Below are 26,526 nucleotides of genomic sequence, written 5' to 3'. Positions count from 1 at the left end.
AGAGATTTTTTTTTTATGCTCTCCGCTCAGTTACCAGATGAGCAATAACTCACACCACAAAACTATCACCCACTTGGCAGCTGTGCTTCTCAAGATGAATGACAGAGATTAAGGGCAGAGCGTTGTTCCGCCCGGCTTGGGGGGGCTGGGCACGGCCTGACGCATGTGGGGCTGCTGCGGTGGGGTGGGAGGAGGAGGGAGAGATCCTGCAGATTTATCACCCCCACCTGAATGTCCTGCTCCCATTTCCTATCAGGGGGCTGCCTTTCCCCCGCCCCACGTCCTCCTGTTTTCTTTTCTTTCTCTCAGACAAGGCACTGGTGAGATTAAATGCAGTGGTTTGTTTGTTTTTTTAAACTGTTTCCCCCTCCCTCTCTCAAATCCAGGCACCCAGGAGCAAAAGGCATTTCAGATGTGATGCAGCTTTGGCCTCCAGCAAAGGCTGTTCACTTTTGCATTGGCTTGAACAATGGAACCAGGCCAAGACTCAAGATAATCTCCCTTGGTGCAAGGCTCTCTTGCCCTTTCCCGTCCTCCCTGCGTTGCTGGTTGGGACACACCGTGTGGGGCTGCTGATAAATGTTCACATGGGAGGCACCAATTCTCCCTTTCTGCCCAAGCTGGATGCACAATCAGCTCCGCTGGGGTGAGTCAGGTCACTGCGGCTTCCCACGGAGTCTACTGCTCAAGTCTTTATGGGCTCTTGGCTTGTCCCTCTCAATTTCCTAAGGATGCTTCTGCATGCTGGGATCGACCCTGCTCTCAGACTCCACCACTAAGCATCAACCTGTTGCGATCACTTCCCTGTTATCAGGAGGGGCATATCCACTGACAGTGGCCATTTCTACCCAGACCTCACTGCAAACCTCAGCTGTTAGTAGCTGTTTGTTCTGTAACTGATAAGAGGAGGAACTTACGTGGGTGATGGAGCCTCGATATGTGATGGGCGATTCTGGAGGAGGCCTGGAGGTGGGGATTCCCTTCGTGATGCTCCCTCCAGAGGCTGAGCCCAGTGCTGCCCCTGCAAATCACAGCAAAGCAAGAGGAGTGAGGCGAAGGACTCTGTGAAACCCTGACACCCCACCTCACCCTGCACAAAATCCTGGGTGGTTCAGCGCAAGGACCCACTCCCTTCAGTAGGACAGGCTTCAGGCATTATCCACAGCAGCCCCCATCAGGGATGGACATAATCATCCTGTGTCCATGCAGGCCATTCAGTTGTTGTACAAGGTGCATTGCTAGAGTCCAAGACTTAACTGTATCCCACCGAATTCAGAATCTGCTCTTTGGAGGAGACAGGAGGAGAACTCAGGGTGCTGATACAAACCTCCTGAGGGACCTGGCTGTTTGAGGAGCCTACCTAACGAGGCCTGGTTCCAATCAGCGTGCAGCACTGTGGAAAGAAAGCAGCACCCCGTGGCTACTCTGAACCTTCCAGCCTCCAGCCCTAATCACGAGGGGCTGACACATCTGGGAACAGCAGGACACCAACCTAGACCCATCGCCCTCAGCATTACCTCAACAGACCTCTATGGAGAGTCTGCAGCGGGGCTGGCTGGATGCGCTCGTATTCCATCTGCTCTGATCCTGAGCCAGCCGAGGCACTTCCTGAATTTGGCTGAATTCACTGCTTGTTTTTTGGTTTTTTTTTATTTAAGATACTTGCATTTGCATTTTGAAGGGTTTGTGCCTCCTCCTTTTTTACATGGAGAAAAGGGACTTGGATTGAAAAATGCGCCATGCTCTATGTCAGATGGCCCTGTTATTCCCCAGGGGGCTGGGTGGGGAAGGTAATCCACTTAGTTTACACATCACTTGATCTGCTTTCCTAACTAGCAGCACAGTGCACTGCCCTTTAAAGCTCGTGATGGAAAAGCCTCCTCTTCCTGAAAAGCTAAAAGCTCAGCTGGGGTCAAAGTTTGGGGCCCAGCTGTTGCAAAATGGGGAGAGCTTTCAGGTAGCCACCTTGAGACTCAGTACAGATCTGAACACCTGTCCTCTAAAAGCCAGGCTTCCAATTGAAACCCAGATGCCAGAGGCAGCCACGATCATGAATTGCTTTTGGAAAGCTGGGCCTGGGTGGTCGATTTACACAGGAACCCCTCTGGCAGCCCCTCGTTGGAACGGGGATCTGCCTTCCTCCCTCCCTTCCCATCTGCGCTGTGATGTGCTTACCCCTCAGGATGGAGCTCTCCTGGGACGTCTGCATTACCAGGTTCTCAGGCTGGTTGGCCTGGCTTCTAGGAGACAGCTGCTCCTGCTTGACTCCAGGGAAAGGCACTGGAAAACATGGACCACACATGACAATATCAGCACTGCACTGGTCAACAGCAGGCAGTGCTCCCCCTACATGGCTCTTCTTCTCCCTGCTCCCTCATGTCAATCTTTTCCAGTCCAGGGTTTTCTCCTTCTCAACTGCTCTGCATCCTAGGCCACAGAAGACAACTCATGAATAAACCCTAGGTCGCCTGCCTGCTGCTATAAAGTCAGCAGATGACACTGCTCCCGATGACCAGGGAAATCCAATTCCCATTATCCCCTTTGCAAGGACATCTCCCAGGATGCCAGGCAAACCACCGGGGGCCCTGGGATCCCAGCTGGTGTCCCATGACACCCTTGGCCAAGCAGCAGGACCATGTTCAAGCACAGAAAGTCTGGCTGCACTTTTCAAACAGGCTGAATAATTTAAACCTGTGGGTATGTGCAGCTGTACAAACTCAGAGCTACTCCGAGGCCCCTGCAGGATTTAGCACTCTGGAACAGGAGTTATGGGGGCAGGAGGTGGCCCCTCCCTCAGTTCATGCGTCAGAAGTTGGCTGTGGCAAGGGTAATGCTGGGGCGATGGACTGACTGCCTGCCCTGCTATGGCAGCTCCTCCAGAGCTGGAGAGACAGTAACCCATCTCCTGAAACAGAGCGGCACCCTGGCACTGGGAGCAAACCAGCAGCCTCCATAACGGGCCAGGACAGCACAGTGTCCTGCTGTAAACACGCTGCGAGACCATGCAGGCAGGTTGCCCGGGGAATCTTCGTTCCTCTCCTCTCTTTTTCCTATGCCTCATCCTCCCACGGGCTGGGCTAGGATAGGAGCTCTCTCTCAGGAGTCTATTCCCTGGCCTGATTTCTCCAAACATTCCCAAATCTGCCCAATAAATGTTTTCTTTGTTTGCTCCAGGCTGGCGACTCTCTATCCCACAAGGCCTGGAGAGCACAAATGAATTTCCTTCCTTCTAGCAAGCTCCGAGATATTTATAGATAGGGACCGTGTCCCCAACCAAGCCTTCTGCTCTCTTGACCGTATGAATATAGCTGCCTCTGCTTCCCCCTCATGCTCAGTTAAGGCTTTTAGCAGTTTTGTTCCCCTTTGTGCTCTCTCCACTTTGATCATAGTTTCGCCTCCGGCAGGAGGGACCAGAATGACCCAGAATACCCCGTGCGCAATCCCTCCCACGGCCGTAAGTAGACATTATGACACCCTGGGCCGCCATCTCTCTCTCTCTATAGCAACTTCCCTTCTCAACACTTCAGCTGGCTTTTTTCACAATCACACCACACCAAGATGGTGCATGCACATGGCTATTTGCTACCTCCTTTTCCCAAAGGAGCAGATGGTTGTTCCCTGGTGAATATCCATGCTGTTCATTTCCTCTCCCTCATTGTGTGCTTGTTCATTTTGAAGTTCGCCTCATCCTGAGCTTCCTTATCTTCTAACCTCTCCAGGGTGTCTCCTTTGGATTGTCATCTCCCACTGTCCCAGGCTAACTCAGTGCTGGGTATTTCCCTTCCTTCTCCCTATTTTATGTAAGGTCCCTTTGGGACCTTACTATTCATGGTCATCAACATATTCTTAATCTCTAGTTCTTTCTTCCCTACCTAGGTTGCTTTCTTACTGGTTTACTAACTGGGACAATAGCAATGCCTTTTCTGTACTGGCCTAATCCTGCACTCAGATCCTGTGCCGTTCCAAGACTGGGGCCAACACAGGCACAAAATCAGGTCTCTTTGACTTCTGTAGACCACAGCCTCTCGTGACAGCAAGGTCACAGTCTCTGGACTAATAGGTCTGGTCGTGCTGGATGGTGCTAGATGGGCAGCGCTAGGGGGGCCAAGGCCTCTGCATATAGAGCAGGCACAGAACCGGCAGTGATAAGGTTTGCTTCTCCCATATTAATGTTCCACCTCTATGCTCACAGCTTCACCTGCGAGAACCAAGAGAAGATTCATTCAAGCCTCTACTGAGCTTGCTAATAAGTTCACTGAGCATGCGGCTAAATTTTGCAGACACTTAGGATCATAGGAAAGTAGGGCTGGAATGGACCTCGGGAGGTCACATCTAGTCCAGCATTCAGTTCGGGGAAGGATTATCCCTGACTGAACCAACCCCATCCAAGCTGGAAGGGACTCCTTGTGCGTGAATGCGTGAGATAAATCCCTGCCACCCCGCACCGTTCCACCTCTGCCAGTGTGCGGTGACCCTGTGGTTGCTGCTCATCGAGGCTGGGTGAAACGGGGGAGTTTGAAAAGCTCTGCATCCTGCCTGGATGGCGTCCAGCTCCCAAAGCACTGCCCCACCCCACCCTAAGGGGCATCTGCTATATGCATGTGCTCAACTTGAGTGGGGCAGCTATCAAGCAGCCACACTGACTGTTCCCACAGAAAGAGAAGCCCTTACATGAGCCAGCCCATGAAGAGACAAACGAACCACTGGCATGTGAGCCACTTACCCAGCTTCTTCGGATCCATCAAGGGCAGGCCCATGGTGATGGAGCCAATGGGAACCTTTGCATGCTCAGAGCTGTACGGAGGATGGAGCTGAATGGGCACCCCCTGCAAAACAAGGCAAAGAGGTCACTCGAAGCAGATACTGGTGCAGCTCAGGGCAGCAACCTTCAGCCACATATCTTTCCAGAGAGTGATTACCCAGTGCCCTCTGCCCACGAACCACAATAGAGACGTGGCAGGAAACAGTTCTGAACCCACAGCCACACCACCTTCCACCCAGGCCCACACTTGTCTCTGCCCTTACCTGGGAAATGGAGCCAATGGACCTCTCCAACACTGAGGAGTGTTTAGTGGATGAGATGAGAGGGGGAGGGTTGGAGATAGCAGGCAGCCTTTGCAGTCCGGGCCGAGAGCTCTCATGTAAGTTTAATGGGATCGGGTGCCCTGCGCACAAAATATAAGGCGTGAAGGACCCTGAAAAAGAACAAGGTCAATCTATCGGCTAAAGGGAGAGATGACGGGGGCAGGGACAGAGAAGAGGGGGCATGCTGGGAGAGCTGATGGGCTGTAGATACAGCTGCTTTGGCACTGCAGCCATGAATGCTCAACATTTCCCACTGCTGCATGAATCCCGATCTTCTCAGGCTTCACCTCTGTAGCACAGAGGGGACAAGCTGCTCTATGCTAGAAAAAGCAGCCTCGTAGGCCACTTCTGCACCTTGCCCAGCCCTAAACGTAGCACAGGAGGTCACCTGGCCACCCCAACCGCGAAGCAAAGGACCCTCTGTTTGCCGCGCATATCCAGAGGGCTCGGTACGTACCGAACAGGAGCCTGGCTTACCTGGAGGGTTGTACTGGAACAGGTGTGGCTCAGCTTGGGGGGAAGTTTTGATTACTTCCCTGGAGGGCATCTGGAAGGACAGCACAGGGGGCCAGCAGGAGGTTACAGGCTGCTCCCCACCCAGCTTCTGTCCCTCTGCGATGGAGAAGTGGGCTGGCTTCTCTGCAAGGGGAAAACAGAACGGCTTGCTAAACCACGCTTCACCTTGCTCCTCATGCATACTCTTGGACAGAGACCCAGCGTGGAGAACAGGCAGGTGCTGGACGCATCTTAGCAAGGCCTGAAACACCAAACAGCTTTGCTTCACAGCAACCCACAAAACAGGCCCCGAAGGGTTTTCAAAATGAGTGAGGTGGATTTTCCCCCCCCACTTTTTCACTTCTTTCTGCTAAAATCCTAGGTTTTATTTACAAAGCTGTTCTTAAAGGCTCTCTGGATGACTGCAGAGCTGATGTCAGAGGGAGCACACAAACCAATCTCGAACTGGGTTTTATTCAATCTGATCAAAACATGCAGGGGGGAGGGAAAGAAGCAAAACAAGTGGTTTGTTTTGTGGCTTTCTGTTGTGTTTTCGAGAACACCCATCTTACTCAGACACTTAATGCGTCGCTGCAAGAAAAGAGACCTTGGCGAGAGATTTCACATGCACCCCTTCCTTCACTTTAGGGCTGGAGATCACACTGTCCAGCTGGAACCTCTGACGACTTCTCTTGCAACCTAAAGGAAGCTCGCATTGATGATCTTACTATTTCTAAGGGAGAAATAGGGGCAGGAGTTAAATGTGGTGATGTTTATTTCTATTACAGCAGCATCTAGAGCCTCAGCTGAGATGACCACTTCTACCTGCAAGGTGCTGTACGTACGTGCAGGAAGAGACTGCCTGTGCCCTGAAAGGCATGCAGTCTGTATGGACAAGCACAAGGGAAGGAACAACCCCAGACCGAACCTTCAGGCCTTCTGCATGCACCACAGAGATGCAAAAAGGGTGCAGATATTCCCTTGTTGTGTTGCAAGTCACCTTTACAGTCGGGCATGAAAGCAGAGCCAAGGCGCAGCTTGGAGAGATGCAGTAAGCTGTTTCCTCCAGGCTGTTCTTGCTCAAGCACATTTTTCTTGGTAACTCTGTGCTCCACCCATGGAGCAGGGCAGCAGACTCCCCACCTCCTCCTGTCGCACTCTGCCTGTGTCTCCCACAGGGAGGCTGAGAGCAACGCACACGCTTGCACAGTGCTCACGAGCCGTGGTGCACCGCCAGGGCACTCCCAGCAGCCCCTCGCCTTGAGTGGAAAAAAACCCACCCTCCCCAACTAGCTGGGGAGGATGAGGCCTTTATCAGCAGCGCAGGGCCAAGGAAGGGAAGAAGCACGCCTGCGTCTCGCCTCCATCTCCAGATGGCTCTGCCAGGCACGGCAGAGGCGGAGGCCCCTTCGACAGAGGTGACCACATGGTGAAAGAGAAAGGAGAGGGCAGGGCCAGACAACGAGGAGAGGCAGAGAGCAGAGCAGCAGCCTAGGCTCTGGGGCAGGGGAGGGAGGAACATTTCTCCAACACCCAAGTGCTTTGGGAACCTAAATCCCAGTTGTCCTAAGGGGCTTGGGTACCTGCATCTCACTGGGGTTTAAGCTCCAGCAAAGCAGCCCAGAACAGGCCGTGCCAAACCTCCACAGGTGCCTATGTGTTTTACTTCCCTGGGAAAACTTTCCTGCCAGCTCCTTTTTAGCCCCTTCAGTAAAGCAGATGTTATCAAGAACAAGCCCAGAGCAACAAACCCCAGCCCCTTTTTACATCTCCTCTCCCGCACATTTCAAGCAGATCTTGAATTCGCCTTCCTGCTGGGACCAGCTGACCACGAGAGGGCTGCAGGACCTGCTCGAACTTGCTGGTCATGCTGGTTTCGCCCCAGTGCAACACCACCGACTTCAATGGAGTCTAGGACCCATGTGACACCAGCTCGTCATATCTGCAGGTTTGCCTTCACAACTAGGGAACCGCCAAGGAGGAGAAGGCTCGATTCGTCTCGCGGCTCTGGAGCGCTTATGGCAGCACGGTCTCAGGGCTGCGTGTTTGGCACCGCTAGCAATGCACAAAAAGGCTTCCCCACCATGAAGAAACAGAAGCGAATCAGAAGCAATTTAGTGTCCATGGGAACAGCGCAGAAATACAGAATAACGGCGTCTGCTTCCTGGGCAATTTGTAGTGTGTGAAGTGACCAGATGTGCTCCTAATACCTGGGACAGCTGTGGCTTGTGAGCGACTGTCAAAGGCCAAGAAAGATCCAGGCAGCCTCCGAGACAAGACTGGACATCCTTCCAGGAGAAGTTACTTCTAGTTCACGTGCAGCTGTTGGGCTTGACCAACCAGTCCACGGCCTGTGTTACCTGGGCATCAAGTGAGCTGCTCCACGGTCCCATCCCAGCTTTCAGATTGGTGAAGGCAACTAAAAGCCAACGCTCCCCAAAGGGCCTCATGACCTGGATAAGCAACTTCACACACCTCCGACGGGCTGGGTGATAATGGGAGAATCCAGCCCCACGATGAGGCACCTGAGACCTCTAACGCTTTGGTCCCAAATGGAAGTGCTTGGCCAACATCTCCGGGTACCCTGCAGCAGCTTCATCCCACGCACCAAGCCAGCGTGCTAGGCGAGGTTCTGCACAACGGAGCGAAGCGCCATTAGCGTGCATCCTGACCCTAGCCCTGCCTGGATTAAAGCTTTGGATGGGGATTACCAAAGGTCCTGTGTAATGAGGCTTTCCTCCACTGTCACTGTTAGTGCTTGGTGTGCTCTGGAGCTGGGAGATTGCTCTCACGCCCTGCGCGGGGTGATGCAGGGAGTCTGTTATCAGCAGGTCTGTGCACTGATCCAAGCCAGGCCCACATTCCAGAGTGGATGTGGCCAGCTCCATACTCAGTATGCTGTGGACTCCCCAGTTTCCATTGCAAACCTTGGAAGGACCAGTTCACTCCTGGCACACGAACCAGAGCCTCCCGTGCCATTCACCACGAGAGACACCTTTTGGGTTGAACCCTGTGAACTAAGTCCCTGCTCTAGTCTACACTGCAGACATCCAAGAGGGCCTAGCACTTCTTCCAGGAGAGAGTTCTTCGCCTCTGCTTCCTGGAAGAGCTGCCGTGCCCCATGCCCGAAGTGGTGCACGCCAGTGGTGCTATACCTGCAGCCTGGGATGTGCCACTGGATCCTTCTGGGCGGAGGTGCCATCTACACCCTTCTGGGCGGAGGTGCCATCAAGATACCATTAGCCAAGCGCACACCATATCTCAGAAAGGCGACTCCTCCTCCTTCCCCCGGGGGAGCTGTTCCCACTTACGGACTGCTTTGGAGTCGGTGAAATGTGGCCAGTCTATTATTGCCCCTGCATTAAAGGGGAACCATAACTCAGCCAGCTTTTGATAAAATAGCACTTATCCTGGGAAGGGAGCTCCTATTACCGTTTATCAAGCCCCTGAAATCGGAGCTAAGGAGTCAGAGTTTATATTATCCGTCATCCAAATTAATGCGGTTGGCTTCCAATCTCCCAGAAAGGCCGAGCGAAATGAGTGACTAAATCAATAGAAAACATATTGCTGGCTTTAAAACTGCCAAGTGATAACCAAAAATACGCCCGTCGGCTGCGCGGCAATGAGCAAAGGGATCCATCTGTCAGGCAGCAGCATCCAAATGGACATGGTGCCTTCCCTCCGCCCCACACCGGAGCAGCACAACTGGAACACCCCCTGTGTCGAGGGAGAGCAGGAGAGGGAGGCAAAGCTATGCTGGCTGACCTCCAAACTGATAGACTGCCCCAGCCAAAGGCTTGCAAGGCAGCCAACACCTTGGCTGGGATGCTATGCTCGTATGTGAAACTTTGCTTTGAAGCAGGTCCAGAGCAGCATGAGATGCGTTGGTCTCTGGAGCAGTTGCAAGAGTTCACGCTCTCTTATCAAGTAAGGCCTCACTGATCTGGGGTGGGGGATGGGGGGAGTCTCATGACTTTGGGGGTGGAGGGAGAGCAAGAGTATCTTCTTTTGCAATGTCAGCCCTTTTGCTCAGGGCAGACACAGGCTCTCTCTCACTTATGAAAGGATCGTTGCACTGGTTTTGCTGCACTGCACTGCACGCACCTGAGTTTAAGGCTGTTACTTCATGGCTATCCATAGATGATGGGCACCCTGTCACTCTGAAGTAGAGGCCCAAGGGAAGGAAGAGATCTCCCCTCCCCTCCCCTGAACCCCTTTCACAGGTTTGCCAGGACTGGCTAGTCACCTTGCTTCTTCACATATCTCCCGCTGGTTTCTCTTTCTCTGTGGGACAGATGCCAATGTGAGGTGCTATGTGAAATCCTAGCCTGGCTGGAGCCAATGACAAAACTCCCACTGGCTTCAAATGGGGCCAAGATTTCAACCTTTGCTTCCGATACAGTGGTGGATGGGGACCTACCTTAAGTTTCTGAAGGAGATGGGTGCTACCCCAGGGACTCATCTACTACGAACAGGTGAGAAAGACCTGGGATCCTAATCACACAGCATGGTCCAGGGGCATGAACATCCACTGGGAAGCCAAGAAGCAGTTCCAACACCAATTCTTCTTTCTGTGGTTTGGACAACTGACTTCCTCTCTCGGTCTCAGCTTCCCTGCCTGTGATAGAGTACGCATGTCCCCTGAAGGAGCCCTGTGAGATGCTATTAAAATAACTAATTATTTGCAATGAGCTACGTAGGTTCCCAGCACTAGACAAGCGGTGCTATTCATGCTGGCACAGCACTCCAGTGCTTTACAAAGAGTACGGCTTTGCAAGTCCAGGTCTTCGTGGTAACAAACGAGTCAAGAGGCTGCAGAGTTCAGGGTTATTATGCAACCTGATCTTTAAAAACCTGCTTTCAGCACACTTCCATATGGTGTGTAAGCCTCTCTCTTTTCAAGCAGCTCGTCTCTCCTGCCTGCTCTTGGTTCCACTGGTTACAGGAAAGCAGCAAACCTGGTAGAACGGTGAACTGGGCATCTCAAGTGCACTGGCAGACCTTCAAAGCAGAAGCATTTGGGGTTCCAAGCACGAAGGAGAGGTCCTTGAGCACAAACTCTGCGACATGGTTCAAATGGAAGCCAGACGACATCGAACTGATTTGTCTATGCAGTGAAGTACAAGAGCGGCAGAAAACTCGCGTGGCCTGGAAAAAGCTGGGGCTCAACTCTCCTGTTGAGGCCATGAATCCCAGGGAGCGAGAGTGAAGAACACAGGCCAGGAGGGGCTGGACATCACACCCCAAAAAGGCACCAACCACAAGACGTGTCAGAGTATCCAGTTCCTTCAAGGTGAAACTATATTCCTTGCACTCAGCTTGGAAACAGGACAATAAATTACTCTACAGGGCTGCTCCCTGTATGCAGTTATTTATCATCAAGGAAGCCAACTGGCTGAGCACCAGCAATCATTTCTTCTAGCAAGTAAGGCATTTTGCAGCAAGGGATGCTGCTCCTTGTCTAATAATTAGGCCAGACCTGAGCACTCTTGGCTGGCAACAGCAGAAGCGTCGCTGCTCCTGCCAGACAACTTTTTAGCAACAACCAAGATCAAATTCCAACAAATTCACTTTCCTCAGTGGATTTTTCCCTGTCCTTTTTTTTTTTTTTTTTTGCTTGAGCAAGTGAAATTTCATTGCTGCAAACAAGAAACGTCTGTCCGACCCCAAATCAAAGATGGCGCTTGCATTCGCCAAGCTGAGGTTTGCTGCCTTGTAGAGGTGGTCTTTTCGGGCTGTGCTTGCATTACCACCCTGCAAGGCTGGATCAACACAACGCAATGGCTTGTCAAAATCTTGGCTGGCCAAATCATGACAGATCCGTATCTTCCCGCTTTGACCTCAAATCTTAATCATTATGGGTCTTTTCCTTCTTTTTGTGAGGGCCTGTGGCAAACCATTCCCCGCAAATACTGCTTGCCGTGTGTGTCATGGTTCTGTGTGGTACTGAGACAGCTGCTGTCCCTCCGGATGAAGATGAGAGCAGCACCTGTGCAGTCCTAGGTGGATGGTGCCTCAGAGCGGCTTCGACATTCACCTGTTTGTAACGAGCACTCCCTGCTGTGGCTGGAGGTGGGAAGAAGTTACCATTGTAACGAGCACTCCCTGCTGTGGCTGGAGGGGGGAAGAAGTTACGGGCACCGGGCAGCTAGAGGAACGCTCCTCCTTAGCTCCTGTAGCTTGAAACCACGAGCCGTGAGTTCTGCTCCTCAGGGGACCCACGGGTACTTCAGTGACGGCAGCGGTGCCTCTCTCTGCCATGCCACACATCATGACTCACAGGTCCTGCTGTCCATGAGATGAGTGGCCTCTATTTAAACTGCATTCAAGATCCAAACTTTTCTGATAAAAGCCCTAGGACCAATTAAGCCAGACTCCTCTTGTAAAAACGCAGGTGTTTTAAAAGCACCAGCCAGTCAGGGGGCCGGCGCGCAGACTTTCAACAGAAATTGACTTCGACATTGGAAATAAAAATGCATTTACCGGACAGCACCATCAAGAGTTCCCAACTCTCCTCAACCGCGATCCCCAAGCGCTCAGCCTAATGCCGCTGACGCGGCTCCGCCGGCAGGGAGCTCAGAACTGCTCATTAGGCAGCCAGGCTGCAGCGGAGCTATTCCAAGGCAAAGGCATCAAGCATCTTTACAGGAAGCTTTGGCTTCCAAGCTGCAGCATTAGCATTGATTGTAAATGAAATAATGGTCCCTGCTGAGCATTAAAAGCATTCTTTATAAAAAGCAAAAGCCAGGTAGCAAAGAACAGCTGAACCTGATGCCCTGGCACACCACCAGCCCCTCCAGCCTTGTAATGAATGGCGGGAACGTTAATGAAGGCAAGCTTTGCACCCTCAGAGGTTGCCGCTGTTCCTGGATTTGTTGTAGGTTCAATGCGACCTGATGTACTTTCTAAAGAACGAGGTGAATTAGCTCTGCCTGCCTGGTTCTGCTCCGAGATGCTATTAGGAGTCTGCTAGGTGGAAAACTGCAGAGGGCAAGGAGCTGTCTCCTTCCCTCCCACTCGCACATACCCACTCACCTTCTTTGTCACCAACAGCAGGACTCCTGCTCTTCCCTCTGGGGCTACTGCCGGGCTGCAGTGGCTCCTTCTCAGCTTGCTGCTGTGGTGGCAGTGGCTGGGGCGGCTTGCTCTGGGCCACTTCCTCCCGGGAGGACTCGTGAGCTTTCGTGATCTGCTGCTGGTACAGGGCCAAAGCGTGGGGAGGCACCTGAGACTTCAGGCTTCCACTCTGCAACACCCCTTCCGGGAAACCCTCCGAAATCTGCAGGGGGAGCAGAGGCAGGGAGAGGAGAAAAGGGACATGTTGTACCATCTGCTCTTCACTTTCCGAGCCGAATCTCCAAGGAGGCTTTGCTCCAAAAAAAACCCAAGACCTCAGCGTCTTTCTGAGGAGGCTCTGCTTCAGCCCTGCAGCCACTCAGCTGAATACCTTATGCTCTGCTCCCAGGGTCCCTCAGCAACCCACTGCTTTCCCTCGCACAGGAAGCAAACAAGACAGGGTGATGCAGTGTGTTTATCTTTTGCCACAAGGCTATCAATCTGTTTTGGAAACGCTACGAGGGAACCTCAGATTTGCCTTGTCTGAGGAATGTAATCTATGGCCAAGGAATTGTAGCTTTCGGGAACAGAGGGGTTTCAGTAGGATGGAGGGATCTGCAGTCACGGAACAGATGTTTGGAAGGATGACGTGAACTTTTCCCCTGAAACATCCGTTTCGAACCCGCAAAATATTACACGTTAAATCAGCGCCTGCAGCTTCCCATCCCCTTTCCCCCCCATTCTGCAAACCCCACTCCCCCAGCCTTGGATCCAAGAAATAATGAGACTGCTTTGGGGTGTGATGCTGATGCATTAATTTGGACTTACACTGGTGTACCCGTGATCATAATTTGGCCCTTAAGAGCCTTTAAACTACAAAAAAAGCACTGCAGAGAGGTGTGCTTTTTCAAGCTGGAGGAGGCCGTGACTAGCTCTCTCTGTCCAGACCTTCTGATGGCTTGGAAAAATGCTCAAGATGCACTTGAACATCTCCAAGGGAAAATTTCCTTCAGGAGATCAGGAAGGAACTGCATACGGGAGCACTTGACACGTTCCTGGCTCCGCATCACCCTCCATGCCTTACCACCGAAGCAAACACACAGCACACCAATGCGCCCACCCCTGCAGCTGCTCATATACGAGCACACTCAACACAGGCCAGGGGAGATGCCCACGTGTGACCGTGGCCACACGCAGATGCACGCCACCAAACCCATGTGCATAGGGCCTGTACGGGCAAAAAACTGCCATGCCCCCCTCTTGTGGATCTGCACACAGATGTATGGGAACGGCTGCACGCCTACGTGTAGGTTCACCCATGCCCTTCGCACGCCCACGGAAGCACGCACAAGGCAAGCTTCTGCTGGGTTCCCCCCGCAAAGGAAATAAAACCAAGCAAGAGGCCATAAAGCTTGGAGGGGAAGCGGGAGCTTTGCTGGAGCAGCGTGGGAGCAGGCGCGTGGCGGGTACTTACGATGGGGGGGATGGCAGCAGCTCTCTGCTTCAGCTGCTTCAGGTCCAACGGCTTCTGAGGCGAAGAGTTCAGCCGCGCGTCGTTGGCAGTGTTGAGGAGGCTGGGCCTTGGAGACAGCAGCCTATGCACAAACACAGATGTCATCCCGAGCCATTTTATTTACAAACTCCATGTTCGATCACACTCCACTGCCTGCCTGGTCTGCCCTCCATGTTTATGATCTTGTTTCCTTCTTAGATGTCAAGCCTGGAGGTCACCTTCCCCGCTGGAGAAGAACCCTGTTGCCACGCTCCGTGTTGGTCCATCCCCACGTGCGTAACGACCTGGTCAGTGCATATTGCTGACCTCTCTGCCAGCCTGCTGTCCACCAGGGGCCTGGGCTCTGTAACTAAAGCCGCAGAGGTCGGGTTTTTTTGCCGCTGGAGGTCCCTGGTGTGACGACCAAGATGGGGGCCATCACTTGACAAGGTACATCATAGGGCCACCCATGCATTACAAGGCTGCTTAGTGTTCAGCGCTCAGAAAGGTCTGCAATGCTGCTTCAAGGAGACACAGTTGGCCTTGCTGCACAAAGGGATAACGGTACCTAGGGAACCACTCACTCGGCTTTGGTCTGTGAGAGGTCATAAGCACACATCGTGGACCATCCTCCTGTGAAGAAGAACCCATGCAGGATATTGCTCCTCGCTAGCTACTACCCTGTGAAAGCCCTAGCTTGGACACACCTAAATTATACCAATATTTAATTGTACGGTGCAGTTTATACAGCACAGCCTAGCTTGCAACAGGCAGAGCTCCCTTGCCATCGGACGCAGCTATTACAGACAGCATAGGGAGAGCGGGCCAACTCCTGTTTGCCTTGCTGATGGGACCAGGAGACCCGGTGCAGGAGGAAGAAGAGCAGTACCTGGCTCCCGAGTCCCCCTCACTCATTGTGGTGCAAAGCGGGGGTAACTCTAGCTAAGCCACTGCAGTACCTGAAGTCTACGTGCAGGGGAGAATCAGAGCCAGCGCGTAAGCCCCATCAGACACTGAGTTGGCTGCCTAGTTCTGGTCATTGGTACAATGCCAATGCCAGCCCACCTGGCTGCCACCAGCGTGCTTGCAATCAGAGCCAGTCCTGGGCATGTGGCCTGATGGCCTGGGAAAGCAGACATTTGCATCTGGATTTGAGGCAGCCCAGTGAGAGAGATGAAGGGCTTTGGCACGGCAGGGAAGGTTTGAGAATGTTTTAGAAGATAAGGAGGTGGCTGTGGATGGGATTCAGGGCTGGGTCCAGAGGTGGGTGACCCGGCGGCTATCAGCCCGATCCTGGTTTGGCTACGGTGCAGCTGACTGGTAAGCATCACATGCAAAACGGTGAGGAGGGGGAGGGGAGTAAAACACTGCACAGCGGGCCGAGTGGGATGGTTCCTGCCTGCTCTCCCTAACAAAGAGCGAGAGCGATAGAGAATAAAGGAGCTAAGCAATGGAAATAACAAGCAGCTCCCCATGCGAGCATGTGTCCGCGAGCTAGCACGTCTCAGCATGCGCCTTGGCCGGAGTCCCACTACAGATTGATCCCATGTGTCTGAGCGAGCTCCCCCTCCCTGCAGGCCTCAGCGGACCCATCCTGGCTCTCTGGCACCATGTCTTAACCTTCAGGCTGCTGGCTTGTCCCCAGGTTGGTGCACCTGGGCTGCCACATGGGCCGGCTGGGAACAGCGACCTGGCGGGCGGAGCGGGTCTGGCAGATGGCGGCCCCCACCGCAAAGCTGCTCTGCGTGGTCCCGCCGCAGCTGCGCTGCCGTGATGCAAAACGCGGAGCAGGGAGGCACCAGGTGCCGAGTGGCTGAAGGCGCGGGAGCATCCCCGAGTGCCCTTGGCCAGACGCTGGGCAGTGGCACAAGCCCTGCTCCACTTGTGACAAAGCCCTGGGTCCTCGCTTCCTGTGCCCCAAAAGTGTCCTGCCCCCTTCCCGTTGCTCACTCTGCATGCACAGGGTTCAGCCCAACACGCTGCCTCCATGGCCCCACACAGGACTGCCCTCCTCGAGGAGCTGCTTCACCACCTGTTTGTAGTAGTGTCCAGGACACTGGTGAGGGATTTGCAACTGCTGGCACCCTCGCTGTCTATACGTTGGGCAGGAAGGCCGCCAGGGACCAGGCTGGGCTCCCCTGCAGCACGCCTCTTACATACGCAACGCGGCACAAGCAACAGGACTGACTTCCATTCACTTCCACGGGAGCGGGATGTGGCAGAGGCACTTGCCGGCCCCCCTTTCTCAGGGCCAGTCACTTCCACGTGCCCTCCAGCCTGCCTGGAGGGGTCGAGCAGCATCGCCCCCGTGTTTCAGGCGGACCAAACCCCGAGAGCCAAACCCGGAGCGCGGGTGCTTCTGGCTCCCAGGCCTGGGCTCAGACCGCTGCTCTGTGTCTCTCCCAGCTCCACTCATCTCCCGCCTCCTAGCTGCTGGAGGTGGCCCATAGTTTTAGGGTTTACAGCTCGCTCTGTTTATTTTAGCTGTTATTTCGCTGCTCTTTTCAGCCTATAAATTTCAAGGTCATCCTGTGTTCACCCTTGGATGAATAAACAAGTGTGGCCAGGCCATGTGAGGGGAATAAATCCATCTCTTGCGTTGGGATCCCATCCCCCTTCCCCTGCCCCAACCCTCTCCTGCATCGCTGCGCTCTCCCTGCCCTGTCCTCCTCCTCCAGGATACGCTGGGTAGGAGGAGGGAGAGGCAAGCTGCCGTCCCCTCCCTGCGCCGCGCTGGATTCACCCCAGTGGTCTGACTCAGGAGTGCTCTGAATAAATGCCCGGGAGGAAACCAGAAGAGGGGGAGCTAATCAGAGCCATTCTGTGTATAAATGCGCAGCATCTGCCAGCTGTGGTTTATAAAAAGCTAGATGCTCCACTGTTGTGGAAATTCAAAGGGATGCAGCACCCAAGAGGGACGCGAGCTGCGACGGCCGTGCGAACCTGCTGACGCACGGAGCCACGGGACAAGGGGATCCAGCGCCAGGGGCCAGCTTGTAAACCGAGGCCTAGCTGTGCAAGGGACTAGTGACCCGGGCGCCTCCACTTCTGGGCTGTGCAATGGAGAGACCTTAAAGGCATGTGGTTTTCAGGAGGGGCCCAGCTCACGTCCTGAGAAACCGGGCCTGGGGAGGGGGAGGATGCAAACAGCGGGTCCCTTCCGAAAGCGCTGCCCTCTGGTTCGACTCGAACCAAAACCAAAAACGCTCTGCACATGTCTCCCAGCAAAGAAGAAAAAAAACAGGTTCTCTTTCTTTCTGTGTGGACCTGGCTTGCAGACGCGGCAGAGCTGCCAGCATCACGCCCACTCGGCTCTCCGGGGCCACAGCGCGCGCACCGGGCTTCCAGCGAGCGGTGCTGCCAATTCCTGTTACACACGGACCTCGCCAAGCAGGTAATGAGTCAAAGCCCTAGGCCCGAGCGCGGCCCCGTAACCAATCGGTGCAGCGCCGGAGGCGGGGGCGCGCCCCGGGAGGGGGGTCTCCCCGCGTCTGTGTGACTAAGGGCTTGGGACGTGGCCCAGCCGCAGTCTCCAGCTGCGCCGGGAGTGGCTCCACGCAAGACGGGCCCCGATCCTGGCAGCTTTGCCAGCGTTCGGGATCACTTCCCTGTGCGAGAGACCTCCCTGGATACAGTGCTACGCGGCTATTTTCTGAAACGCAAAGCACCCTCTGGCTCCCATCAACAAGCAGGCCCCGGGCCAGCCCCTCATCTGGTGTGAAGCAGCGAGTTACGCCGGTTCGAGCCAGTTTACGCCAGCTGAGGGGTTGGCCCTGCAGCCCTGACAACTTTTAGAGCCGAACTTTAGGCACAGCCTTGCCGAGGCGCTGTGCAGCTGAATCCCCTGGGGTTTGTGACGCACTTGGAGAGGCTCCCATTTAAGAAGCCAATTATAATGAGTATTGTTACAATGGACGTGAACGGCAGAAGCTGCGACCGACCACCTGATATTAATCCTCCCGTGTGCAGCTCTGCTGGCTGGGGAAGCAGCAGGGATCACTTTGAATCACTTTGCCGGGGCCACCCGGCGCCCCTTGCACACAAACAGATGTTTGCCTCCGACCTGCATGTGTGCGGACGCAGCACTATGCCTCCACAATGCTAACCCATACATTTTTGACTCTGGGTTTCCCAAGCTCAATGTTGGCAGCCAAGCCCCAAAGGAGAGAGAGACCACCGGGATCTGCTGCCCGACAAGTGAAACGAGATTAGAGGGTGGCCCTGAACTACGCACACGTGACGTGGGATGGCCCCGGGCGCATGGGATGGGCTCACCTGGGAACAACCCAGATTGCTCACCCATGTGCGCTCCCACGTTCAGAGAGAGGTGTTTAGTCCCGTCAGTCTGAATTCAAGGAATTGGTTAGTCTCTAAGGCGCAACTCTACCCTGCCTTCTGCTCATCCATGTGTTGTGGCAAGTAAGATCCACTTCATCCAAGTTGAGCCTTAGCTAGTGATGCACAGCCCTGCAGTTACGGGACTGGTGATAGGGCTCCCTGTAGAGCTGTGGTGGAGCGGAAGAAAGTGCCCTGTAGCGCGGGATCGGCATGAGCGCAGGAAGCGTGCCGCGCTGCTGATTCGCTTCACTTTGGCTGCAACATTGTGCTAGCGAAACCCATGCAGCCTCACACAGCCATTTACATGCGGGGTGACCGCTGCATGAACTTTAGCCCTGGCATTGCTCGCGGCCTCCTCCCCCACCTCCCGTCCATGAAGGTAATTATCTTTATTTTTAACGCTGAAGAGTTAAAGCTGTGATTATGGGAGCCCTGGCCTGGCACTCCCCAGCACAACCTGCCAGAAGATGGAGGGAAGCCAGCGCAGCTGTCCCTGAGCATCACTTCCCAGCCTGGCCTGCAAACCTTCCTCCCCCGCCACCTGAGGCGAAACAGCCCATTTCCAGGGACTCAAGGCACTTGCAAGTGGGGCAGAGAGCAAGGGAGAGAGAAAACAGCTCCCCACGTCCAAGCCTGGGACCCGGCCCAAGGTGTTCACACACACGGGCACCTTGCACCTAGATAAGATAAACAGGTGCTTCATCAGTCTGCAGTCGTGGCGTGACGGCAGATCGACACAGGTATGTTAAGCTAGGATAAGGCTCTCTGGGTAAAGGTGATATCTTTTATTAGACCAGCTAAAGTTCGAAAAGTTGTTCTTTGCAAGCTTTTGGGCACAAACGTCCTTCTTTGGGCACAGGGAAAGTCTTTCCTTATGCCTGAAGAAGGGCGTTTGTGCCCCAAAGTGTGCAAAGAACAATTTTCCAACTACCTAGTTGGTCTAATAAAAGATACCACATCTACCCAACGAGCCTTGTCTGCCTATGTCCTTAGACCAACACCTTAAAGCGGGGATAAGTGAAGGTGTCAACCTGAAGTGCTGCGGTTATAGCGCGATAACCAGCACGTGGGCACTCTTGTCCTGGGATAGGGGTGCCGTTGTCTGCTTTAAAGTCTTCTTGGAAGGGGCCCAGGCTGTTTTTAGGGTTTGTCTACCATGCAGTCACTGCTGGGACCACAGCTTGGGCAGACATGCAGGAGGTGGCTTTAAATCAGCTAGCCAGGCGGCTGGGAGGTGCCCGAGAAGCATCCTCAGCCCCACGCTGCCCCAGCCATGCTGCCAGCCTGCCCCAGCTGGCTGGTTGGCAACTACAGGAAACCTCTCCTGCGGAGCGGAGCCCAAACACCCTGCAGCAGTCCCATCCCCCCCACCAGCATGGTGCGGTGGTGAGGAGAGGCACCAGGTGCAGGGGGAAGCCTGTTTAATGTTTAACGTCCCTGAGCGCTGGTATTTGTTTGACAAGGCAGATATGTGCTGACTCTGCGGGGAGCCTGACTTGAAGCTGCTTGCAGAAGGGTGAAGCCCTTTTGCTGCTGCTGCTCGAAGCCTGGTTAACGTTTAACTGGAGGCAGCATTCCCGCTGCCTTCACCCTTTCTTGCAGGGGGGTTTATTCGGTCTGGGAAGAGCCCAAGGGCTGGCCTCCTTTCGCTGCCTGGAGGAGGGATCATACACTGAAACAAGCCTTCGCCTCCTGAGAGCGGGGCCGGCCTTGGCGCAGCTGAGCGCAGCAGCCAAGGTCTTGCCAGGACTTGCTCCCAGCCCCACGTATTAGGAGGCTCCTGGTAGACTTGAGTTATTCCCACAGGAAGCGCAAACAGAATTAAGGATGCTATTATGCTAATTGTGCTCGCAAATGCTCGCTAATGACCTCGCTGCGTTGAAGTCTGAAGTGCCTGCCCGGCTCTCGCGGGAGCGCTCCGGGGATGGGTTTACGAGGGCAGGGTCGTTGGGCGTAACCCAGCGCCTTCCCAGTTTTTGTGCTGGCTGTGATGAGCTCTCTGGGCCAGCTTCCTGGCCCTGAAGTGCGTGCTTCCCTCTCAGCCAGCTCCGGCTGCCAAACTGCTTTCCACTCCCCCACAAACCAGTTTGAGGCAGGGAACTGGGACACCTGCCTTTCCTCCCTCAAACTGGCTCAGTGCCTGGGTGGGGAGCGAAGGCTCTCCCAGTCCCAAAGCCGCACCCAGCTCCCCAAACAAGGGTGGAGGGATGCTTCCCACTCACCTCACAGCCCCGACCGCTGCTAGGGGAGGCAGAGCCGGTGCTCATGAAATCACTGCATGGGGAGGACAGGATCTGCTAGCTGGTGGGGAGGGCAGAAGGGGACACGGTCTAGCCCGCTCGTTCCCCAGGACCCCGATGCTAATTCTAACTCCCCTGCAGGGTTTGCTCCCCGGAGGACCAGGATGCCGTGGCAGGGAGACATGCCTTTGTGCTCCCAACCTCGTGACGGAAATCCAAGAGATGTATCCAAAACCATGCGTGGCTGCAAGCTGCACTTTGTGGTGTCCGGTGACTTGTTCTACTCCCCTAGGAGCTGGCATGGAGTTACCCCCTGGATACTTAACGTCTGTATGTTTGAATCACCTCTCGGGTGACTTTCCCAGATGAGGTATAGCTCACGCCCCAGCCTGCACTAACTAAGACCCTGAACCAACCTCGTTCCTGCAAGTGGTTGGTTGCCATTTAATGAGAGTGTGCTCACCAACATGGATCCAGCTGGCACTTGCTGAAATCGAGTCTATGCAATGACCCATAAATCAGACCTCTCCAAGACAGCTGTCCTCATCAGATCAATAAAGCACGGTGCCATTTCCCAATCAAGGACCATGGCATTCACCCAAACCGTGCCCATCGATCTTGGGTCTGTCAGGAGCAGGCAAGGTCTCCTCCACGCCACCACCCCTTGGTAGGCCATTGCCAACACAGGAGTCAAAGAGACAAGGCGTTCACCTACATTACACAAGAGCCGGTTCCATAAGAACAGCTGTAATAGTAGAGATGGAAGAGACTGACTGGGTCAGTGAATTCACCCACTGATATGCAGCTCTACCATTTACCTATGCTTAAAATTTCATCTCCATTTTTATCATTTATTTTTATAATAATACATTCTGCTTCTAGAGCACGTTTCGCAGCAGGGTCCCGACCTGCTTCCAAACCATTAGTTCATGAAGATGGTTGGTATCACTGTAAGGGAGGCAATGATGTTTTTATCACATCGCAGACGGGGAAAAAGAAACACGGAGAAGTGTGCTCAGGGTTGGCCAGGCTGGGAACAGAACCCAGGAGTCCCTAACGCCTGCTCTGGACTTTACAGCATAGTTTCCTTCCCCCTCACTCATCCCAAGCCATAGCATGCTCCAGGAAAGGTCTCATGAGTCCCAGCAGGGCAGGACCTCCTCTGCCTGAGTGAGAGGGCAGAATCAGACCACTTATCTTAAAAACCAAGAGCAGACAGTGGCTACGTGGAAGCTGATCAGCCCCAAGTGAACCGGCCTCATCTCCTGCCTCCAGCAGGGCCAATAACAGATGCTTCCTAAGACAGGTCTCAGCGATCATGCGTTTCTGATCCTGGCGCACAAGGGTACAAAGAAGAGCCTCTCTTCCCTGGGCAAGGCTGCCAATACCCACCCTGAACCTCAGGCCTGGCCTCCCCGCTACGAGACGAGCAGACCATGCAACCTCCGGGGCTCTGTGCGGTGACCCATTGCCTCTGTCAAGCCATGCTGTCACTCCCACCGCCCCAGCATCCTCTCTCACCTGTTCTTGTCCACGGTATCCTGCTCGTCCATCTCGTCTGCGCTGCAGGTGGCACTCGAGTCGCTGTCCGGATTGATCCCGGAGGCTTTGCCCGTTTTGTGGCTCTCCTTCTTCTCGGCCTTGGGGGTCCCCTCTGCTCCTGCCGTGCCCCCATTGCTGCTGCCACCCTCTGGTTTCTTGTCGTCCCCCTTGTCTTTCTCCTGACAGTCCTCGCTCTCCTCCTTTTTGATCTCGCTCTTGCAGGGCTCCTCACTTGGCTTCTCCTCCGGCTCCTCTGTTTTCACCACGTCCACCACCAGTTCCTCCTGTGGCTTCTCCTCATTACTGGCCTGCTCAGCGACTGTTTCCAGGGGCTGAGGGGTGCTGGCAGCCGCAGGAACAGCATCTGCAGTGGCAGCGGTGGTGGCAGGAGCCTCCTCCATCTTGACGGCTGGTTCCGTGCTGGAGTCGCTCCCGGGCCCGGGTGCCGGCTTTGGCCCGTTCTCACCACTCTCCTTGGCTTCGGGCCTTGGCGAGGGAATGCTCTCGGTATCCGAGCTGTTGTTTACTGCAGCTGAAAGGAAACCAAAGTGAGACTCTCAGCATCTACAGTCCTTGTTATTACAGTAGATGACGGCGGAAAAATGAAGGAATCTACTTCCACGAGACGGCAAACGTTTCCAGCCGCCTCGACGAGGCCAGACTCTCTTCCCAATTACAGAGGAGTCGGGGCACTTGCTCAAAGCACATCACGGGTCACTTCCCCCGTCCCACTGCCCCAGCCAGGCTTTTTGCCGCAGGCTTGGTATGGGAACTCTGGTGCCCAGAAAGACAGGACCATATGGTGAAGGAAACAAGGCAAAACTGCTGAATCTCCCAACTCCCAAAGGCTGAAGTGATGTGTTCAACTAAGAACCAGCAACTCCAGGCCATCTCCTCTAAGCACACCCGTCTTAAATTTCAGTCAGAACAAACTTCTGCTCTTCAGACATCCCTCCTATCCTAGCACGGCTGTGTTGTGCATGGGCCTTTCCCCCCACTTGAGCCCGTATACTTATGGAGAAAATGAAGAACCTCTCAATATTCCCCCGTTTCCACTGTATCTGACACAGACTACCTTCTTCTCCTGGCTGGGAGAGGGAATTGTCCCCTATCTACAATTTCCACCTGCCTGGAGGTTGGAGGATGTCCTGTAGACCTCAAGAAGTTTTTTGGACTGAGCAAAGCACTAGCGGGGGTTCCTGCGCAGCCCGGGCCTAATCCAGAACAGGGAGCAGTTCTGCTCTCTTCTCTGCTGGGGCACAGTTCATACTGTAGGCGGGATGCCACACATCAAACATGGATGCTTGGCTTAAAACCAGGGGACTGAATCACGATTCCAGGAACTCGGACCCTGGGTTTCCAAACAACCAGGTGGGAACAATCTGTTTGCCATGAGATCCAGCAGAATAATTAAAAACTCTTGCCTGACCTTCCCCCCCCCCCACATTGTTATCCGACCCCATCCAGCCTTTTTCAGGAAATCTCAGCCACTTCAACTCTCCAAGACCCGGTGCAAGAGTCCAACCTCCCTGCTTGCAGCCCTGTGCTGTCGTTGTGGGTGCTGACAGCCTCCACCGTGCCCCAGCTAGGAAGGGCTCCACAGCAGCAGCCCTGGCCTTTCAAACTGTTCTGTTTTGCTTCCTACGAGCCAGCCAGAAAAGAAATTTCCCACCATGTCAGGACAGGACCTGAGGAGCCCCAGATTTTCCACTGAAAACAGCTTCGTCCCAGGCTGAAACTGTATGGCTCTAGGTGCCAAGAGGGCAACAGAGTGGGCAAGGAGGTGTTTCGGAAAGGCACGTGTGCAGGAAGCAGGTTATTTCTTTGGGTGTGAAGTGGGAATACTGAAAGCAAGCTGCAGACCTCAGTGGGGTGGCCTCCACTCCTCCCTGGGGCTACTGAAGCAACACCAGCAAGAGCTGAGGACCCTCACAACTCGCTCAAAACACTGCAGAGAGTGAGGCTCAAGATGCTCCAGGTTAAGGGTCACCCTCTTTCTCTGGGTATATTGGAGCGGAGGTGAACAGTGCCTCTTGACACCCAGGTCTAGTATGCACCACCTCGAGCTTTCAGGTCATATCAATAATGGGCAGACCTGTAGATCTGAAGTATCCAGAGCTCACGTATTCCACTTCCTCGGCCAAAGAACGCCCCAAACCCAACAGGAATTTCAGGCTGCCCCAACATTTATTTACTTGCAATAAATCAATGAAAGGCAGTCACTCAAGGATGACAGGCACGGACTTCGCAGCCGTTAGGCAGGATGGAAATCCACAGTGTATCTGGCCAGAACCTCGCCCCGAGTGCATCCACTTCCATTATTAATGTGAAACAGTCTGCAGCTCTGATGAGACGGATAGCTTGCCTCCGGTTCAACTGAGTCTTTGGTTTGCATGCATTTGCCCCCACGCTTGTGAACCTGCAGAGGACCGGGGCTGAGCGAGTGCAGCCGAACTACCCAGGAGTTGTGTCCTGGATGGTGGCGTGAGCGGTGTCATTATGCAGCCTGCCTTTGGTATGAGAGCCCCGCTCGCTGAAGCGCGAGGTGATCTGCACGTACTTTTCGTGCTCGCGCACCAGGGAGTTTGGACGCAGGCAATTAATCACGCGAGGAAACCATCCAAAGCCCTTCCCCTCCCCCTTCACCTGCTGCACCCCAGCCTTGGCTGGTGCTACGCCAACCGCATCCCCAAATGTCGCAGGAGACCGCGGCAAACTGCTCAGGCATAACGCCACTCTGACATTTCTGCTCCTGTGACATTTCATCCACCTCTGCTCGTAAGTTTATTCAGCTTGATAGCCTACTTCGGAAACCGAGTTCTCTCCGCCCAACAGGATGAATAAGAGATGAGAGCTGAAGCTCTAATAACACAAAGCTTCTAAGTGTGTCAAGAGAGCTGTCTTTAAATCTTAAAATACATTGTTTCCTCTGAACTGCTCTCACAAAGACTGATAACTACATCTTACATTGTGTCTGTGAGTCACATATCACCTAGCACAGAAGATTTACCTGGAATCTGCCTCGTAATGAGTCACTTCCAACAATGACTTGAAAAGATTTGCAATTTCAAGTCCCATTAGCCCGGACTCCAAGGCCAGGACTCAGCAGGGTGCTCACGCTGCTGGTTAAGTTATTAAATTACTTCGACAAAAAGTCAAACGGGGCTATTGTTGTAAATTATATACATTTCCCCAAACTCGCGGTTGCAGCTTCAGAGCGATAAATAGCTAAAATTGCCCCTTACGTTTTGTTTCCCTTCTTTTGTGTGAGTGGGAGAGTAAGAGCTGCCTAAGCAAAGATATTCTATAAAAAAAATAAAAAAATAATAATAATAAAAAAAAAGCAGAGGTGGGCTGCCCCGTGGCTACAGATTTTGTTGCTGCCGTGGAGAATCACCTACCAGTGGACAGACCCCAGGGCGCGTGTTGTCTGAATCAGGAGAGTCATTAAAGCAATGAGAAAATGAAGGGGGTGGTTCACTGCTCCATTGGCAACCCTGTGGCTTCAGGCACGGCGGGCCTGATTCAGCAAAATGCTTGGCTTCGGTGTCATTTTTGTGCCGTGCTCAAGCAAGGTGCTGAAATGCAGCTCGGTGAATCAGGGCCTTGCTTTTTAGGGTGCTTCTCAGCTACCTTCCCAGGCAGCGGGCAGGAGGGAGCGGCTCCATCTGCAGTCCTGCACTGCGACGCCTCCCCCCGCTGCCTCCGCGCAGTGCCAGCTATCTAACCCTGACGTGTCCCTGGGCTTTGCCAAGATGCCTTGGGAACAGTCCTGCATATAAAATGACGAAACAAAAACTGGTTTACAAGACAGCAGAAGTGTGCCAGGCCTTGGGATAAGCGGTGTGCCCTGGGAGCAGGGGGTTGGTCAGGAGGGCAGGCTCTTTGTTGTGGGGGGATAAATCTTAGAAAGCACGAGGTGATGCCCTGGACTAGACTAGAGGGGCCTAAAGGGGGAGGTGGAGGGTTCCCATGGTGTGTGGAAGAGATGGGGAATTGTCCTGCAAGGGTGCTGGTACCGGGAACGGTACGGACTGTGTGGAGCGGTAGTGATGGCATCGAGGGTGTCCCCGTGGGCACTGAGACTGCACTGCAAGTGGGCTCTGAAAACACACCTCCCCTTTTGGCAAGAGATCTCCAGGACAAGGCAGCAGGGGAAGCTTGCACTGCCTGTGCTCTTCCCCTTCCAGAGACAGAAGTGCGGTTCCCACCATCGGCAGCCTGACCCCTATCAAAACAGTCCAGGCCACAACCCCTCTGGAGCCCAAGTGGTGCCCT

The 26,526-nt window shown here is 54.0% G+C and overlaps 1 protein-coding gene across 27 annotated transcripts in view; it reads right to left on the bottom strand.

Annotated features, from left to right (window-relative positions):
- The window catches only part of NCOR2 (nuclear receptor corepressor 2), a 276,099-nt gene that overhangs the window by 38,954 nt on the left and 210,619 nt on the right, over positions 1 to 26,526 (bottom strand). For 24 of the 27 annotated variants that reach the window (XM_025197842.1, XM_025197845.1, XM_025197875.1 and 21 more), the window contains 8 exons: positions 22,228 to 22,780; positions 14,111 to 14,231; positions 12,616 to 12,859; positions 5,563 to 5,724; positions 5,026 to 5,195; positions 4,724 to 4,826; positions 2,176 to 2,280; positions 918 to 1,021 (listed from right to left, as the gene is read on the bottom strand). In XM_025197842.1, coding sequence (XP_025053627.1) covers positions 918 to 1,021; positions 2,176 to 2,280; positions 4,724 to 4,826; positions 5,026 to 5,195; positions 5,563 to 5,724; positions 12,616 to 12,859; positions 14,111 to 14,231; positions 22,228 to 22,780 — 1,562 coding nt within the window. The remainder of the gene's footprint in view (positions 1 to 917; positions 1,022 to 2,175; positions 2,281 to 4,723; positions 4,827 to 5,025; positions 5,196 to 5,562; positions 5,725 to 12,615; positions 12,860 to 14,110; positions 14,232 to 22,227; positions 22,781 to 26,526) is intronic. The other 3 variants (XM_025197866.1, XM_025197895.1, XM_025197952.1) reach the window with 1 other exon arrangement.

Source organism: Alligator sinensis, unplaced genomic scaffold (genome assembly GCF_000455745.1).
Source record: "Alligator sinensis unplaced genomic scaffold, ASM45574v1 scaffold628_2, whole genome shotgun sequence".
Lineage (NCBI taxonomy): Eukaryota > Metazoa > Chordata > Crocodylia > Alligatoridae > Alligator > Alligator sinensis.
This window is presented reverse-complemented; position numbering and strand designations above follow the sequence as displayed.